The sequence below is a fragment of the Varroa destructor genome, unplaced genomic scaffold (genome assembly GCF_002443255.2).
Source record: "Varroa destructor unplaced genomic scaffold, Vdes_3.0 BEIS01000001.1, whole genome shotgun sequence".
NCBI classification, from domain to species: domain Eukaryota; kingdom Metazoa; phylum Arthropoda; class Arachnida; order Mesostigmata; family Varroidae; genus Varroa; species Varroa destructor.
In genome coordinates, this window is record NW_019211454.1 from 37,591,791 (window position 1) to 37,607,549 (window position 15,759).

The 15,759-nt window shown below is 38.8% G+C and overlaps 2 protein-coding genes across 6 annotated transcripts; both read left to right on the top strand.

Annotated features, from left to right (window-relative positions):
• The first annotated feature begins 35 nt into the window (after positions 1-35).
• Positions 36-8,157, top strand: LOC111243565 (uncharacterized). 3 transcript variants are annotated; one of them, XM_022789359.2, is made up of 4 exons: positions 36-671; positions 3,173-3,241; positions 3,810-4,185; positions 6,584-8,157. In XM_022789359.2, exons 3-4 carry the CDS (start codon positions 4,162-4,164, stop codon positions 7,490-7,492), a joined length of 933 nt encoding a protein of 310 aa, XP_022645094.1. In that variant the 5' UTR covers positions 36-671; positions 3,173-3,241; positions 3,810-4,161; the 3' UTR covers positions 7,493-8,157. The 3 variants fall into 3 exon arrangements, with proteins under 3 accessions (XP_022645094.1, XP_022645096.1, XP_022645095.1); XM_022789361.2 differs by lacking the exons at positions 3,173-3,241; positions 3,810-4,185 and having other exon boundaries at positions 44-671; XM_022789360.2 differs by lacking the exons at positions 36-671; positions 3,173-3,241 and having other exon boundaries at positions 3,322-4,185.
• Positions 8,158-9,678: 1,521 nt separating this feature from the next.
• On the top strand, positions 9,679-13,047 carry LOC111243081 (uncharacterized). Of its 3 annotated transcripts, none has more exons than XM_086977456.1 (3): positions 9,679-10,691; positions 11,501-12,089; positions 12,635-13,047. In XM_086977456.1, the coding sequence occupies exons 2-3, from the start codon at positions 11,510-11,512 to the stop codon at positions 12,646-12,648; spliced, it is 594 nt and encodes a 197-aa protein (XP_086833582.1). In that variant the 5' UTR covers positions 9,679-10,691; positions 11,501-11,509; the 3' UTR covers positions 12,649-13,047. The 3 variants fall into 3 exon arrangements, with proteins under 3 accessions (XP_086833582.1, XP_086833580.1, XP_086833581.1); XM_086977454.1 differs by having other exon boundaries at positions 9,687-10,404; positions 10,636-10,691; positions 11,501-13,047; XM_086977455.1 differs by lacking the exon at positions 9,679-10,691 and adding an exon at positions 10,700-10,849 and having other exon boundaries at positions 11,501-13,047.
• The last annotated feature ends 2,712 nt before the right edge of the window (positions 13,048-15,759 follow it).

Consider the following 15,759-nt stretch of genomic DNA (forward strand, 5'->3'; position numbering starts at 1 on the left):
CACTGGTGCTGTCGTCTGCTCCATAAGTTGTTACTACAAGTGTCACTACAAAAGGCATACCGAATTGACTCCGCCAACCAAAAATGTTCTGTGTGCATACGGCAAATCCTTGTTCCTCCACACAATCATCATCATCATTTCTGTTGTTGTTGTCGTTGCTGCTGTGGTCAACATCGTCGGCATCTCTCAGCGGATGGGAACCGATTCAATGGAAGTAGAGGCAACGAGTCCGCTGTTTATGCCCCGGCAATAGTGATTCTTTACAAGAGCCTCTACGGCGTGTGCCACTACTATTGTGTAGCGTGCCATGTCAACCCAGACGTCAAAGTACCGGTGCTGTACGCAAACAGTGCGACTATAATTGTTGCTATTGGCCGCAGCAGCTGCAGCTGCACTGACACTAGCTCTACATGTAGGTGCCTTTCTGCCGTCGGGGTACTCGGTGTGTCCGTCAACTGGACATTTCGTACGTCGCCATTCTATCGTAGAACCATCGTAGCCTGTTTGTGCTAGCTGGCAGTGCATAGAGGAAACGCGGCAGTTCGTTGTGACGTGGTGGCTAGTACAAATGCAACGGTGACTACTGCCAATCGTGCGGCGGTAAAGAGGATTCGATCCTCTGTTGACAAGCCGTGACCGCGGCTAATCTGTTTGCTAGGACAAATGAAATGGTAAGAGAACAAGTTCGACTATACGCGAGGTACTGTGCTTAGTTGCTATTGCTATTATGGTGAAGTGTTGTCGTTTTTGTTGTTAATACCGGGCAAACGGCACTGGACGCAATCAAGTTACGGTCTGCTTCTTGATAGTGTGAACACAAAGTAATTTAGGAGAGAAACTGGGTGTTTGTTGCGATAAATAGATAATGTACTATAGAACTGAAGTCCAGTCATCTTCGGTATTTCAAGTATTAAGACTAATCCGCTTAAGCTATCATAACTAGTTCAGGATCTGTCATATTCGCTATCCCGACATTCATTTAAGCTCAATGTAATAATAACATTCTAATAATTATTGTATTATCGGTATATTTTATTCCGGGAAAATATCAGAAATATAAACGAAGCAGGTGAAGTTGGCGTTGTCCTTTAATGTCCGTTGCTCCGCGATGCGATAGAATAACAAGATCAGATGCAAATGGACAGGTTTATAATGCTCTAAGCGATTAGCGGTAATAGTTATTACCTAGACCAAGGAAAACGAAATGTTACCTATAGCATCTGCCAGAAGGACACCTTACTCATCTTGTACATCGGCATTATAAAAATAAGCTCAGGATACAGCTTTCAATGGCTCTATTATAGCGGTATTGGAAGAGCTCTGGAAGAAGAGTATATGGAGATAGTAGAAAGTCATGTTATTATAAATTGTTAATGATTGTTGAACGTAAGATTTATCCTATTTATAGGATATAATGACGACAGATTCGCTCAACCACGTTATAGGCTTGAGTAAAATATAAAGTTTCATACTCACCCCCAAACAAAAGAAAGTACACTTTTTAGGCGAATATATATATTATGTTTGGCTTGATTCCAGAATTAAAATCAATGATCGAAAACTGATCATTAGATATAGAGCATGCTTTTTAGCAAAAGTTCTAACGTTTTTCAATTCTGTGTTCCCATTAAGAGTTAATAATTTAGCGTAAATGAGGAACCTCTACGCGATTAACAACGAAAACGATATATGCTCAACTAATAATAGAACTTTGTTTCAGTCGTCCTCCTTGTTCTTCTAGAGCTTCGTTTTCTGTGTAGAAGAGTTTATCTTTAATGCGTTAGTGTGAGCATGACAATAATTGCAATCTAAAGGAAGGCTTTGTCGATCTTACTACTCGAAAGAGTTATATAGTACTACCAAACTCATTCTTAAATTGGATGTGTGTGTGCAATTGGGGAGGAGTTGGGTGGAAAGAAAGAGCTGGTATCTAATAGATACCTCTGTTTATTAAAGGTTCGAACCAACGTGCAATGGTGAACCAGATAACTGAACTGAATGTAACTGAAGATGAAAACCGTAATTTAGGGAAATTATTCTTTTTTCAATCCTTTGACATACCTCCTAGAGTCATTATGTAATGCGGTGAGCTCAGAATACAGTTTTGAATAGATGATTCTACATTATTTTATGGAAGACAATTCAATAAGAAAATAACTTACAGTTAGTAAAAAATGAAATGATTTAGAGATAACGAAATTGCAATTATTGAGTGAAACCTCTGCATAATAAAATGTTTGCACACAGCAACGAAAGTAGGTCTGTTGTCTGTAACCACTACAGTTTCGGTGAAGCTCCGTAGACACTACAAACTACAATTTGTCGCAAAATTCAAACTCTTCGCTAAGCCAACAAAAAACATCATTCTTCAAATCTGTTTTGCCTGCCAGCTACTAATCTGACCTTGTCTACATATATTGTAACATTAGTTTAGCAACGAAACTTTTAAAAATAGCGGGCATTTTCCGCTTAAATTATTTGATCGAACTGCACTTTGTGCCGTTCTCCAACTTTCAAATAACCTTGACATGTTAGGGCAACTTGCTATTTTCTGTCACGCAAGATGTTCATCTGCCTGTTATGTAAGCTCAGTTAATGAATCGTCTTCGTATGTAGTAGTGTGTACGAAAAACGGCAAACTCTAGTGTGCACTTCAATAGGAGTACACTTTATGAAAGTGTACTCATATATATACATACATGATATATTAACACCTATATATATATATATATATATAATGAGGTTTATTAGTATATGCTTCGCTCAACAACTGAGGTAATCGAAAACGAAGATGTTACAATGAACATGTTAATTGTTCGAGATAAAAGTTAGCTCCACTTAAAATACATCTATAAACAGTCACCGTACGGACAACTGTGGAAGCCTCATGTGCGCTTTTGAGCTCCTGACCTTGTCTAATCGGAACACTTTTGTGTGCTTTCTATTCGGGCACAATGAACTAGATTATCAAGATTTATCATATGCAATTTTTGGTATTCGGATATCTGCTGTACTCGTTGCGTCTTAGTAGGCTTTAAGCTATTTATCTGTATGACGAACTGCTGCTCATCTGCTGAAACACGGCTGAAATACTATAAGATATACTATAAGATGACTTGTAAGTTGATTCTAATACTAGTAACTAACTAGAGCTAATACATTTTAATTTCAGCATCGATACAACTTCGTACAAATTTCCTGAAACGAAAAAGCCGAGAATTTCGATCTTTGTCCTTCTGCAGTAGGTACACTTTACTATGTCGGGCCGTTGTGTAGGCTACGGTTTTTGATCAAGGGCTTTCTCATGGTGAACCTATACGTCATTACACTACGCTTATGCTACTTACATCAGTAAACCTAATAGCGCTATGTACAGTTATTTCGATGTAAATCAACAAGTTGGATGTATAATGTCCATGAGTATTGTAGTATTATGCAGTAATTCAGAAAGCCTTAACCAGTCACATGTTTTGTTTCACGAAAAGCCTATTTTTTTAATCCTCCAGGCTTACAATAGTATTTTTTAGTTACTCCGAAAGCCTGTAGCCACCTCTCAGTCGCCTGCACGTCGAACAGCTTGCAGGTCTTAAGCATCAAGTTTTTGCTAATTCTCTAATAATATTTCATTGACTGTATTTGCATAATTTCGAATTGCTGAAACTTTCTATAAGATCATTCAAATCAGAAATAATTGTCATAGTACTTAGACCATTTAACCGGAACGTTTCGCGCAGTGGTCAGGGGTTATTCACGTCCGGGTTTTCGTCACATGCACTTTGCTGTTACTGCTGTATCTTTCTATGTCGTAGTATGATTATAGATTCTAGATGCTATACTTCATCCCCTCGCCATTTTGCTCACCCCGTGCGGAGATTATGGTTATCGAGCAAATGATCTCAACAGCAGTAGCTCTTGAATGAAAACGGAACGATTCTCCGGCCAAAGTGGCACATACAAGAAGTATCAACAACCGTACAAAACATATCAATCTGTTAGATAGTATGAATAGATCAAGTGAGACCATTCTAACTTCGTGATAACGGTTATAAGCATGAAGGTACCGGAGACAATTACCGAAAAACTGTGAGGTGTATGAAGGTCAAAATAAAGTGTAATAGTATTTGCGCTGTACATACTGCTAATATTTGATAAACAGCGACGATGTTATTAACTCGGATAATAAAAGTAAGACTTAATATATTTTAAAATGTGAAACTTAAATAATAACACTACCAAACAGTGAGTACGGCAAACTTCTCCGCCATCAAACGCGCATAGTGGATTTTTTCGTGATTCAATTGTTATTTGTTGTGATCTAATAAGTTGAAAGTGACAAAAAAATCCAATTTAATGCGGGACTAGCAATGAATGAATTCATGCACTAAATAGCTCAGAACTTGTTTGTCTCAGCTTTTTTTATTATCGAATCGCTAATAACATTTCAGCTTGGGAAAGTAAGAGCAAGCCGAGATGTACTTTTAAACTTTTTCCTTACACGTATTTGAACCATGTATTTTCAAAAAATATAACATGCAATTCATGCTGATGTTTTATATAATCACTTTACCAGGAATTATATTTACATATTCGTTACGTATCTTTTATCTTAGCTAACAAATGCTGACATCTTTTCGAGGATTTATTGTTCGCACGTTTATATCATTGATCATATAAGAACGACAGTCTTAACAGCAGAAGCTCAGTAAAGGTCCCGTAAAAGTGTCGCTTGACATTTCGCATTTGATGGAGTCATTATGGAAACTTTTCATTATCACACAACTCAAAACTTTTGTCAATTTATTCCGACTTTTATTTCCGCTACAATTGATCTTTGAGACACTGTTGTTCGATTCGCAAGATCCGTTTCCACATTGTTCGAAAGCCTCGCTTCATTGATGCAACCGGACAGACAAGGTTCAGATCAATTGCTGACGTCCACATGTTCAATAGGTGCTTGTCATAACGTCACAGCTATATGAAACTGGTCACCGTAAGCCACTGTGCCATATGGTGGTTTTTCGCTAGATAAGTTAGATTTATTCTTAGTCTTAGCCGCAGCAAATGCATACCAAATTGATATATATATATATATATATATATATATATATATATATATATATAAAATATTTAGACAGACTAACTGACTGACTTGACTGGTACTGGATTATTCGGATAATTAGTGAGGTCTCATGATTTTTTTGAGAGTAAAGTTAAGCATTTTTTCATAAATAAGTAAATTTACTTATCTATGAACCAATGTAGTTCCTTATCCTTAATTGTTTCTAAGAACTCTCGCAAAAATCTTTTTTAAATCCTATAAATTGTACCTCAGTACTCGCTGTACATTTGTGCCACTCAGTTGCCCTAGAAAAACATATAGGAAGACGCATTTATTATTCATGGAGCATATAAAAAAGATAATACTTACAATTGTTTTCATTGGGCTGAAACATGCGCTTTTTATTTTGAGTCCATCGTATATTATCATTTTTATTTTTTAGATCAAGCAGTTACCTAAAGCAAGTTTCATGCAAAGGGATAGTGTAATATATATTATAACATACATATATGAGTACTGCTTCGTGCCCGTTTTGGCGTTAATCAGCTCATATAATGTGATTCATTCACCTAAGCTAACGAGAACTAAGTCGCGTACACATTAAGGGCTATCTCGTTGGAATCGCTTTGCTCCACCTAACGCGTGGTACCCTTCTGTTGTTATTTTACCAGCCCGTTTCAGGATCGGTGTTATTGTTTCAGTTGATGCACTGACTCGGTTCTTCATCCAGGATGGAGCGCTTTTCCTATTTTTTTTTTGTTTTTATCCTTCAGACTGTATTTTCGACTCAAAAGCTAAAACTTAAGTATATGAACATATATTGGACCAAAAACAACCCTCCCCGCCCCTTTCATAGACTCCCATGTTACCATTTCGCTGTTATTTTGTTAACTAAAAAAAAAAGAATTAGGATGCAACGAAATTATAGCTTACCGCAGCCCATATGACTTTCCCATAAGGAATTCCAGCAACAATATCGTAATATAACTAAGTTGGAATTATACTTGTTATGAGAGAAGGAAACTAGCCCTTCGAAAAAAAAATATTTGCGCACTTAAAAGAATGAAGTGAGATGGTTTATAGCTCATTGATCTTCAATTAATAATTAGACTGCAAGAAGTAAGTTTTCCTTGAATTTAATTCTACACCCATTCGTGGTTCGAAACAATAAATAAACTCACATTAATATTACACACTATAGGGTGAAAAACAAATCCTTCTTGGAGAAAATATTCATCCCATTACTTCAATTTCACGAGTTGATTCTCCCTCAGAAGTAGAAAAATTTTGTCAAGTTCAGAGAAAATTTTTCCACCTCTGATTATATTAAGAAGACGATAAACAAACCATTCTTTCTTGCATGTTATATCTAAATATGGTGGTGTATATCTATGTATACAGTAGTGAGAATTTCGATAAACATTGAAAGTCTCACTGCCGTAATATTGCTACTGTATCGATCATTTCTATTGATTTTTACACAATCAGATTTCAGTATCATTGTTGTCTTGTGTCGTATTTCAGGCCTTTTCGAAAATGGCCTGGATCATTGTGGCCACACTCACAGTTGTCGCCGCGTTCTTAGCGCCGACCACGGCCGAACAACTGCCCAAGTCGATACAGGAGTTTGAGAAGAAGATGCAACAGGACAAGGTTGTATCGGCTGTCGAAACTCACGACGTTGCACCCGCACCATTTCTGTCGTTAGGTGGTGAAACCGCTGTGGCGGCTGAATACCCTGGTGTTCCAAACTTTTGGCACGGCTTTGTGTCATCCTTGAGTGTAATCGTCGTCTCGGAAATTGGTGACAAGACTTTTTTTATTGCGGCAATCATGTCGATGCGTCATCGACGCGTCATTGTATTTGCCGGCGCTATATCAGCCCTCATTATTATGACGGTTCTGAGCGCATTGATGGGCTCACTTACCCAGGTGATTCCACGAGAGTACACACACTACTGCTCGATCGTACTGTTCATCTTCTTCGGCGTAAAAATGTTGTATGAAGCATCACGGATGTCGGATGACGAAGGCAAGGAAGAGTTCGAAGAAGTCGAAAAGACGCTAAATCAAAAAGAAATGGAAACCTCAGCTGACGTGGAAAGCGGTGTAGCCTCGACGATGCAGGATCGTCTTTATGCGGTCCTATCACGAGTGTTCTGGCAGGCGCTCACGCTCACGTTCGTCGCCGAATGGGGTGACCGCTCACAGTTGGCAACCATCATTCTGGCAGCCCGTGAAAATGTATGGGCGGTTAACATCGGTGCAATTTTAGGTCACTCGTTTTGCACGTGTCTTGCCGTACTCGCCGGCAGCGCTGTCGCAAAGAGGGTGTCGGTGAAAACTGTAGCATTTGTTGGAGGTGTAGTGTTCCTGCTGTTTGCCGCTTCGGCCTATCTGATCGGGCTTGATAGCAAAGAGGTGACACTATAAGCATCATCTACGCTAACGGCTGTAAAAGGCAAACTAATTACGTAAGCTTTTCTTTTACGGGCGGGTAGTTAAACCTGTATCAATTAGGTGTGAGCAAATTTTTTCATGATCGTCTATAACATTTGGACCAGATAGGTTTAAAACTTAGTTTTGAACAAATATTTTTAATTTTCACAACCACCGAAAGAGGAAGGGGGAAATCTAATGGAAGATAGGGCCACGGGGCGAACTGGATTGTCCTCTTATGTTATACTGTATTTATAAATAAACAAGGCGGGAGCACCAAATCATGATAGTTCCGTAAGCGGTAACGATATTCACAGCAGGAAGGGTGTGTGCATTGAACTGAGCGAATTGAAATAAGGTTGGAGTGGAACATAATTTTACCGTCTTCTTTGATCTTTTCCGATTAAGTTTGTAAAGAAATGTCGGTTGACACATTGATCACTCCGTTCAGTGGCATTTTGATATGCATGATCCGACCCTGTCAGTCGTGACAGAATCAGATTAGGCATATCTCCATCAGTTATTACTATTATTGTTTTTATTATTATGATATGAGTTTAGAATTTTAGCACTCTACGAACTTTGAGAGCACCAACTTGTCTACTTTGCTTTCCATTTCTGTGCATAATAAAAGGTGGCAAGTTGGCGGCATTAAACAATGCATAACCGCACCGCGGCGTGTATGTTTCCATTAGCAATAAGCAACAGTGTGTAACTCATAGGGAAAGGGCAGTATAGTAAACTAATTCCAAAAAAAATATAGGAAATAAGGAAAAAGATGAATAAGCAAAAAAATGACAGGAAAACTGCGCAAAGGCTTACAATCCGCCTCTGCTTATTATCGCTTGGAATTGATGGTGCTCCATTGTGTATAAAGTTGTAAAGCAGATGTTATGATATACTGGTTGATGTAACCCAATGATGACTCAGTAAACATGACATTGCCGTATATTAAAATTTATAGAATAAAGTACAAAAACGTTTTGTAATATATATTATAAAACGTTTTCAAACAGAGAAAAAAGTTCATACGTGTATTCAGTTATGGTAGTAAATGGTAAGTTCGCATGTTTTTGGCTCAACAAACCAATTCCTTCTTCTACTTTTGATGATGAAAGTGACGACTGAAAAAGAGCCATTAAATATTTGTTTTAAAATTGAAATGCACATCTGTATAATTGATGTGGCAATACAATATGCTGTCACCAGTATAGTGTCGAAGAAATCTACATTTTTGTTTGACTTTTGAACAGTTTTTGAGAAATTAAAAAAGATTACCGCTAAAAATTGAATTTTTTTTCTTAAGTCGTTTACCTATGAAGTTCTAAGATACTTATTGAACAACAGCACATAAGAAAACAGGTAGGTCGTCTTCATAAAGAAAAAAAGTCGTATATCCATGTGTGCAATTATTTGGCATGTCTATGTATACACCAGCGATCTATTTGGGTGCCGGTACAGCCTTGAGAAACTGGTTTGTACTAGCTCCTTCTGTGCCACTGGCAATATCGCCTTCTGCGGAGACATTAGCGCTGAAAGGTTTTAGCCTTTCAGAAATAACCCAATGTAAAGAAAGCCTAGGCTAAACAAAAAACGGGTCGAAATTTCTGACATTAAGAGCAGTGGAATTAAAATTGTCTACAACCAGTGAGTACAACAATAACACGAGACGTTCTTTTTTACTTTACTGTTATAACAAATATCCACAAAATACGAAACGTTTGCAAGTTTTATCCGGCTCTTTGTTGCACGAGTACTGTCCACAAGTGGCGACTTTCTGGAGCCGTTATAATAAAAATGCATCAATGGAAGCTAAATGGCTTCAATTGATGCATTTTTTGTATGATATAATTTTTCGTTTGATTAGCTAGAAAAATATTGGTAGCAAATTCAATGAAACTCTATTGACATATAATCTGGGATTTATAAAGGTTTAACAACATGCGTCTCTGAAAAGCGTTTTTATTAGATTTCTTTCCTAATAGTATTTATGTGCACTTCACGAGACTTTAGGTAACAGCTCAACGATGATATCCCTCAACGGTAGTTATCCATAATAAGCATATTGCTACGATTTTACTTATTTGAATTGTGCATTAATAGTGAAGAAAAAGGCTAGTAAATGGCTCAAGTGAAACGATCTAGCCAACGTACAGGCGAGATCTAAAATCTATCATTTAAGGAAGTACCTGTGTTTATGTGGCGACTTTTACCGCGGCGATTATACCACCTGTCAGCTTTAAATGAGAGGAGGGCTTCTTTCCTATGTACATTTTACATAAGAGTCCTGTTACAACTCGTCTGGCGCCTTAGGGAACATAAATATATAGCCGAGTTGTGGATAGGCCAATGGTAGTCTCGGCAGTCAACCTTTATCTTTACACACGGACATCATACGGGGCTGTCTCCAACTTCTGTGTGTCTCTAGATCCTCGTTCGTAGCAGCAGCAGCAGCAGCACTCCCGCTCATATCACGTTAATATAAATAAGAAGTGCTGTCGTACGCTCTCAAATGGTTGACGTTAAGCTTGGCAAGTGCAGAATCCTTTGTGCATTTACGGATTTGCCTACTTTACTTGGCTGACGAAATCGGTGATGAAAGCCTTTAGCGACCTCAACTTTTAGGCTTTAGCATTATACGACTACCGTACCTCATTTCCCTAGATCGCCATCGTGCACAGGAAGAGCAGCTGCACTGCTGGTGCAAGCGACAAATTGTCTGTCAAATCTGAGCTAGCCCTCTACAGCACGAAGCACAGAAAATTGTCGGGGTCGATGTCAGATATCTTGCATGGTCTCCTTTCCTGTGTCTCCATTTAGAAACAAACCAAACGAGTGACCGCTAACGGTAGAAAGCGAGTTAACAGCTCTTACCCAAGTGACAAATCAGGAGAGGGGCAGACTAAGTACAGAATCTTCTATTTTTTATCCATAAATTCAGCATCAAATTTGCATGTCAAACAGATAAATATGAAGATGTTTCTTTGACTCGCTATGCATAACGTGTGATTTACATAACGTGTGCTCAACAGGATATATGTTTGGTTTAGAAAGAACAACAAATGTTTTCATGTTTAGAGGGTTAAAGTATACCCTTGGTTTTCACATGTGACCCCTGTACAACACACGGCTTACAGCAAATGAAGTGAACACGCTAACTGTCATCTGACTGGTTTAGAAGGACAACGCGCAGGTCTGTGCTTTTTGGATAAATACAAGGCTTCTTCAGAGTTTACTATATAATGTAATATTGTTTCGGATCAATAAGAGGTTTTCTCACAAAAGCAATTTTAATCATTAGAAATGTAGCCTCCGCTGGCTGGCGCGTAATTGATCTCATTGTAATAAACGGTAACAATTTTTCATAATTTGATTGTAATGATGAGTTTGTCTATTTGCGTCAGTGAAAAAAACAGTTCATAAGGAAAAATAAAACAAATTATATTGATATTAGTATTAACCCTACAGATACGCTTCGAACGTATCTGTAAAGTTATTATTACGAAACGTCGAAACTACAGCTATGACCTTCATTGACCCTGTAAAAATATAAAGGCGAATTTTATCAGTTGAAATATCCGACTTTACTATTGATATGACAATTTACTGGACAATGTATTAATAGTATATCCAATTACCGCTTTTATGGTATTAGATAGTGCTAGGTTTTGTCTGTCTAAGACAAGCTATAGTAGTCGAACATTTTTGGATGACTGTATCGCCGCGGTGATGATAACCTCCTAAAGGAGATGTTCTGGCCTAAGAAATATTCGGCCAAAACCGACATCTAAGTCTACGACAGTAAATATCATCTTAATACGAACTGGCCAATAAAACCATGGTCCAAACTCACCGCTGCGCCATTTCTTAGAAAAAAAAAAAAGGCACAAAAACGCCATCATTCTTTGTTATTTGCTTAGGAGTGTATGACGAAAATAAGTTGTTTTGAAAAGATATTTGCGCTTGTCACACTTGTAGTGTTGTTACTGGACATGTTTTCAGGTCTCGTTGATGACAATGGTTTTCATCATTTTGGCGATTTTCTCCGTTGCCGCCTTTTTGTCGTTCAGCGCATCTGAAGAAGTCAAACTGGGAGATTCATTTAACAAAGAGCCACACAATAAACATGCATCACGCGCCAGTTTAGGAGAACTTAAGGCACACAGTGATACACTGTTCAACGGGACGACAGCTTCGAAAATAAAGCTGCAAGAAAACCCATATTTCTGGCAAGGCTTTATATCAGCATTGAGCGTCATCGTCGTCTCAGAGATCGGAGATAAAACGTTCTTTATTGCCGCTATCATGGCAATGCACCACCAAGCGGCAGTTGTATTTGCAGGTGCAATATCTGCATTATTCATCATGACAGCTCTGAGCGCAATGATGGGTTCGCTAACGCATTTGATTCCTCGTGAGTACACTCACTATGCGTCCATCGTACTGTTGATTTTTTTTGGCGTCAAAATGACATATGAGGCATGCCAAATGTCGGATAACGAAGTCAAGGAAGGGTTTCAAGAAGTGCAACAGGAGTTAAATGAGAGAGAGATGGGCACTTCAGCAAATGTGGGGAACGGGCGAGTATCGAGTAAGCAGACTCGTTTGTATATTATTCTATCAAGGATATTCTGGCAGGCGCTGGTTTTGACGTTTGTAGCCGAATGGGGCGACCGTTCACAGCTAGCGACGATTATTTTAGTTGCGCGTGAAAACGTTTGGGCGGTCAATATGGGAGCCATTTTTGGTCATCTCTTGTGTACATGCTTAGCTGTGGTTGCAGGTAGCTTTGTGGCGAAAAGAGTATCGACAAAAACATTAACATACATTGGCGGCTTTGTGTTTTTGGGATTTGCCCTATGGGCTTTTTTTACGGGAATTGCTAATGAGGAATGAAAGATAATGGTAGCCATAGATGAGAGGATTTGTCAAATATAGGAAGACTTCTATGCGGATAGATAAATTAAGAGTGGATTTTCGGTTAAAAGATTTCACTACCCCAGTATACTGTACATACCTAAATAACGAAGTAACATTCAGAGCTCTTTGAGGTTAAATCATGCATGTTCGGCTAGGAATCGACCCTAAAACCTTGTGGCTGCAGATGCAGCGTTAACTGAACTTCCTTCTTTACAGCGTCATCGAATTAGAGCGGGGCCAACAGACAAGAAACCCCAAAGCGTCACAGACTTAGCTATCCTGGCGTTGTAAATAGGCGGACAACTTCTAAGTAATCAAATACTTTGTACGATTGTAACTAGATCCTTTACGCATTGTATAATCGCACTACTTATCAACATAGAGCTGTATATCATCCATTCAGAGGAAATCAAAGACTTGAATTGGTCCTAGGCCCGAGAGATTGTTTTGCAACAAGTGGCCTGTATATACCGTTCATGAATGCTTGATCTGTTGTTTACTTGCACTGTTTATGTTAATTAATGTATTTCTATTTAGTACGAAGATGCCTCTGTAACATACGAGAAGTCTCAAATAAAGTATTAGAATGAATATTGGCACAAAGGTGATTCGTTCAGACACAGTCTTAACTATTGCTTTTTCTTGCCTTCAGTAGTTTACTGTCAATTATTTCTAGGCGATACAACTAGCGGTGAGCGGATACACATGAATGTTACCATTTTTTTTTCCCCCAAGTACTGTTCTGTATATGTATATATATATATATATAAGCTCATTTTTTAAACTGATCCCTAAATTATAATCAGAGATGGTTGCATCTTAGAGTTTTATTTGAAAGATGCTCCTCGTAGCAATCGACCGATTACAAAGAAAGTTGGTAAAACTTTACTGAGACAGTCGAGTCGTAGCCACGACGTCGCCAAGGAATTAAATATCCACTACCAAACAGGTTTTGTTTATGTCAGGTAAGTCGGCTACTAAAATTCTCAATGTTGGCAGGGCACTGCCCGAACTGATCAAAATGAGTTGCTTCTATCGTACTTCTATCTGCGAAACTGTACAGAAAGATAGCGAAATCGAGCTATTTTTAAGGCGGTTAATCGCGAGTGATGAAAAATAGATCACATATAATAATCAATTTCTGGCAAAACCCAGACTGATGCTAGAGAGGGTATTTGGTGGGATTGGAAAAAAATTCTCCATTATAACTCGCTACCGCCTCGTAAAACAATTGATTCGGACCTTTACTGCCAACAACTAACAAACTTAGAACAAGTCATTGGAAAAAGTTAACCGGAGGCAAGTTAACAGAGAAAACGACGTCGTTCACCATGACAACACCAAACCATATACATGTTCAATTAACCTAAAGGACTTGGACGAGGAATTCGCGGATGGAAAACAATTCATCCGCCGTGTAGCCCGGAGCCTGGACTATCGGACTATCATCATCTGTTTTGGCCTCCGCAAAACCCTACTAATAGCGTTGTTGTAGTTTCGCTGAAGGGAGACGAAAATCACCTAACGCAATTGTTCATTTAAAAGCCATAAAATTTTTGTTGTGATGATGTTACCAGAAAAATGGCAGAAGGTCATCGTCGATCAGAATGGCGCCTATTTAGTCTACTACTACTATTTCTTTATAATGTAAATCATATTTGCTTCAATTTAGCGTAAAAATCTTTTCGACGACCTAATATAGCTGAGATATTGTTTTAAAATGTAATAAATGCAAGTGATAATGTTTATGGTTGACGGGAATAAATATTAAATATGCGTTCTTATATATACGTTTGGATATATGTTAGTTGTTTTTAATTAGAACTTGTTTGTCGGTTTGTTTCTCTGTCGTGTGTTTAGGGGACTGTACAATTCTATAGCATGCAGAAAGACTGAGTAACTGCGTTAGGCGCAGCGAAAAAATACCACATTTGTGTAATATATTTGAAAAATTCGACAATTTAATAGAAAGTTGCGTTTTTTGCCCTGGTCACAAGCTCAGACTGGTTCAAATGATACGCAGTCATGTAGGTCTTCGATTTTTTGTGAGTACTTCACATGCTGTTCCTAGCTGCGTTTTTCTTGTACAGCGTAACGTTACATGGCTTTCCGGACATACTGTTAATTAATATCACACGCTTTACAAACAAAAACATGTATTTAAAAATGCACGATTTGTTTTAGGAGTAAAGAGTTGTCGTGTAAATAACGTCCTTCATTACTGGTAAAATACCTTCTTGTACTTTTTGAATACTTGAAGTTCTTCTTAGTCTTATTACCATAAATATGATGAAATTTTGCGTCAACTTATACAAAACTTTAGTAAACTATGTTTTAAATACTCCTGAACATGACTCCGTTTTTTTATTGAATACAGCGCTTTTTATTCAGGTTCAATAAGTAGATAACTACGTCCGTACGGCGGAACAACGCAAGCACTAAAATTGCATGTTACTGACAGAATTCAGAGCTTGTGAATACTTCGGTATTTTTGGCACGCGGGTCCTGCTCGTGTTTTTCATGTATCTCTATAAAATATCAATAAATCCTTATTGTACGAGTTGTTCGAATAGATGATATACCTGTCTGGCCAACCAATTTTTCTTCTTATAGTATACACTATCGAGTAAACCAACTCTAACTAAACAGGCTCTTGCCGGCCGAAAATCCCACTCACGGTGGTGGATATGTCGTAGCTAGCTGATCGCCAGTCGATTCAATATGCAGGTCTGCATACAGGCATTACGACAATTCCCGAGAGCAAACTTCACGATCGGGAGAGTGTTCAGTAAGTCTTTAGATTTAGCCGGCACGTTCCCGTCATCGCAGTCTTCTGTCCAATCTGTCAATGAGGTTCGTAGATTGGCGTTCCGTGTAAATCGAGGAATCGTGCCGTGTCGGACCGCACCGCATTGGCAGAAGCCAAGCTGACATTCATTTTCCCGCGCTACCTTTTAGCCAGCTAAACAGCCAACTCGACTCGCGTGGCCCTTAGCACTACTATCAGTATTGGCGCTGTGGTTCTATTTAGGCATCCGCTTTGCCGCCTCTCCCTCTGTCGCCTGTTCTGACCATGCGTGCAGATACTCTGGATGTGTGACGAGGCGACCAGTCGCGCGAAATAACGATTAGTAGCGATGTGTCCACATTTCCCCAACGGCGCTGGCAGCTGAATTGTTGATAGAGTTCTCTCTCCATCTCTTCACATTCGACTAGCCCTTATCGACATCAGCGTAACCAGCAGCGAGTCGTAATCGTCCACGCCGACGTCAGCAACGACGCATCCCACTTGTCCAGAGAGGTGCATTCTGCGCCCACACTACGACTACGACTAGGTATCG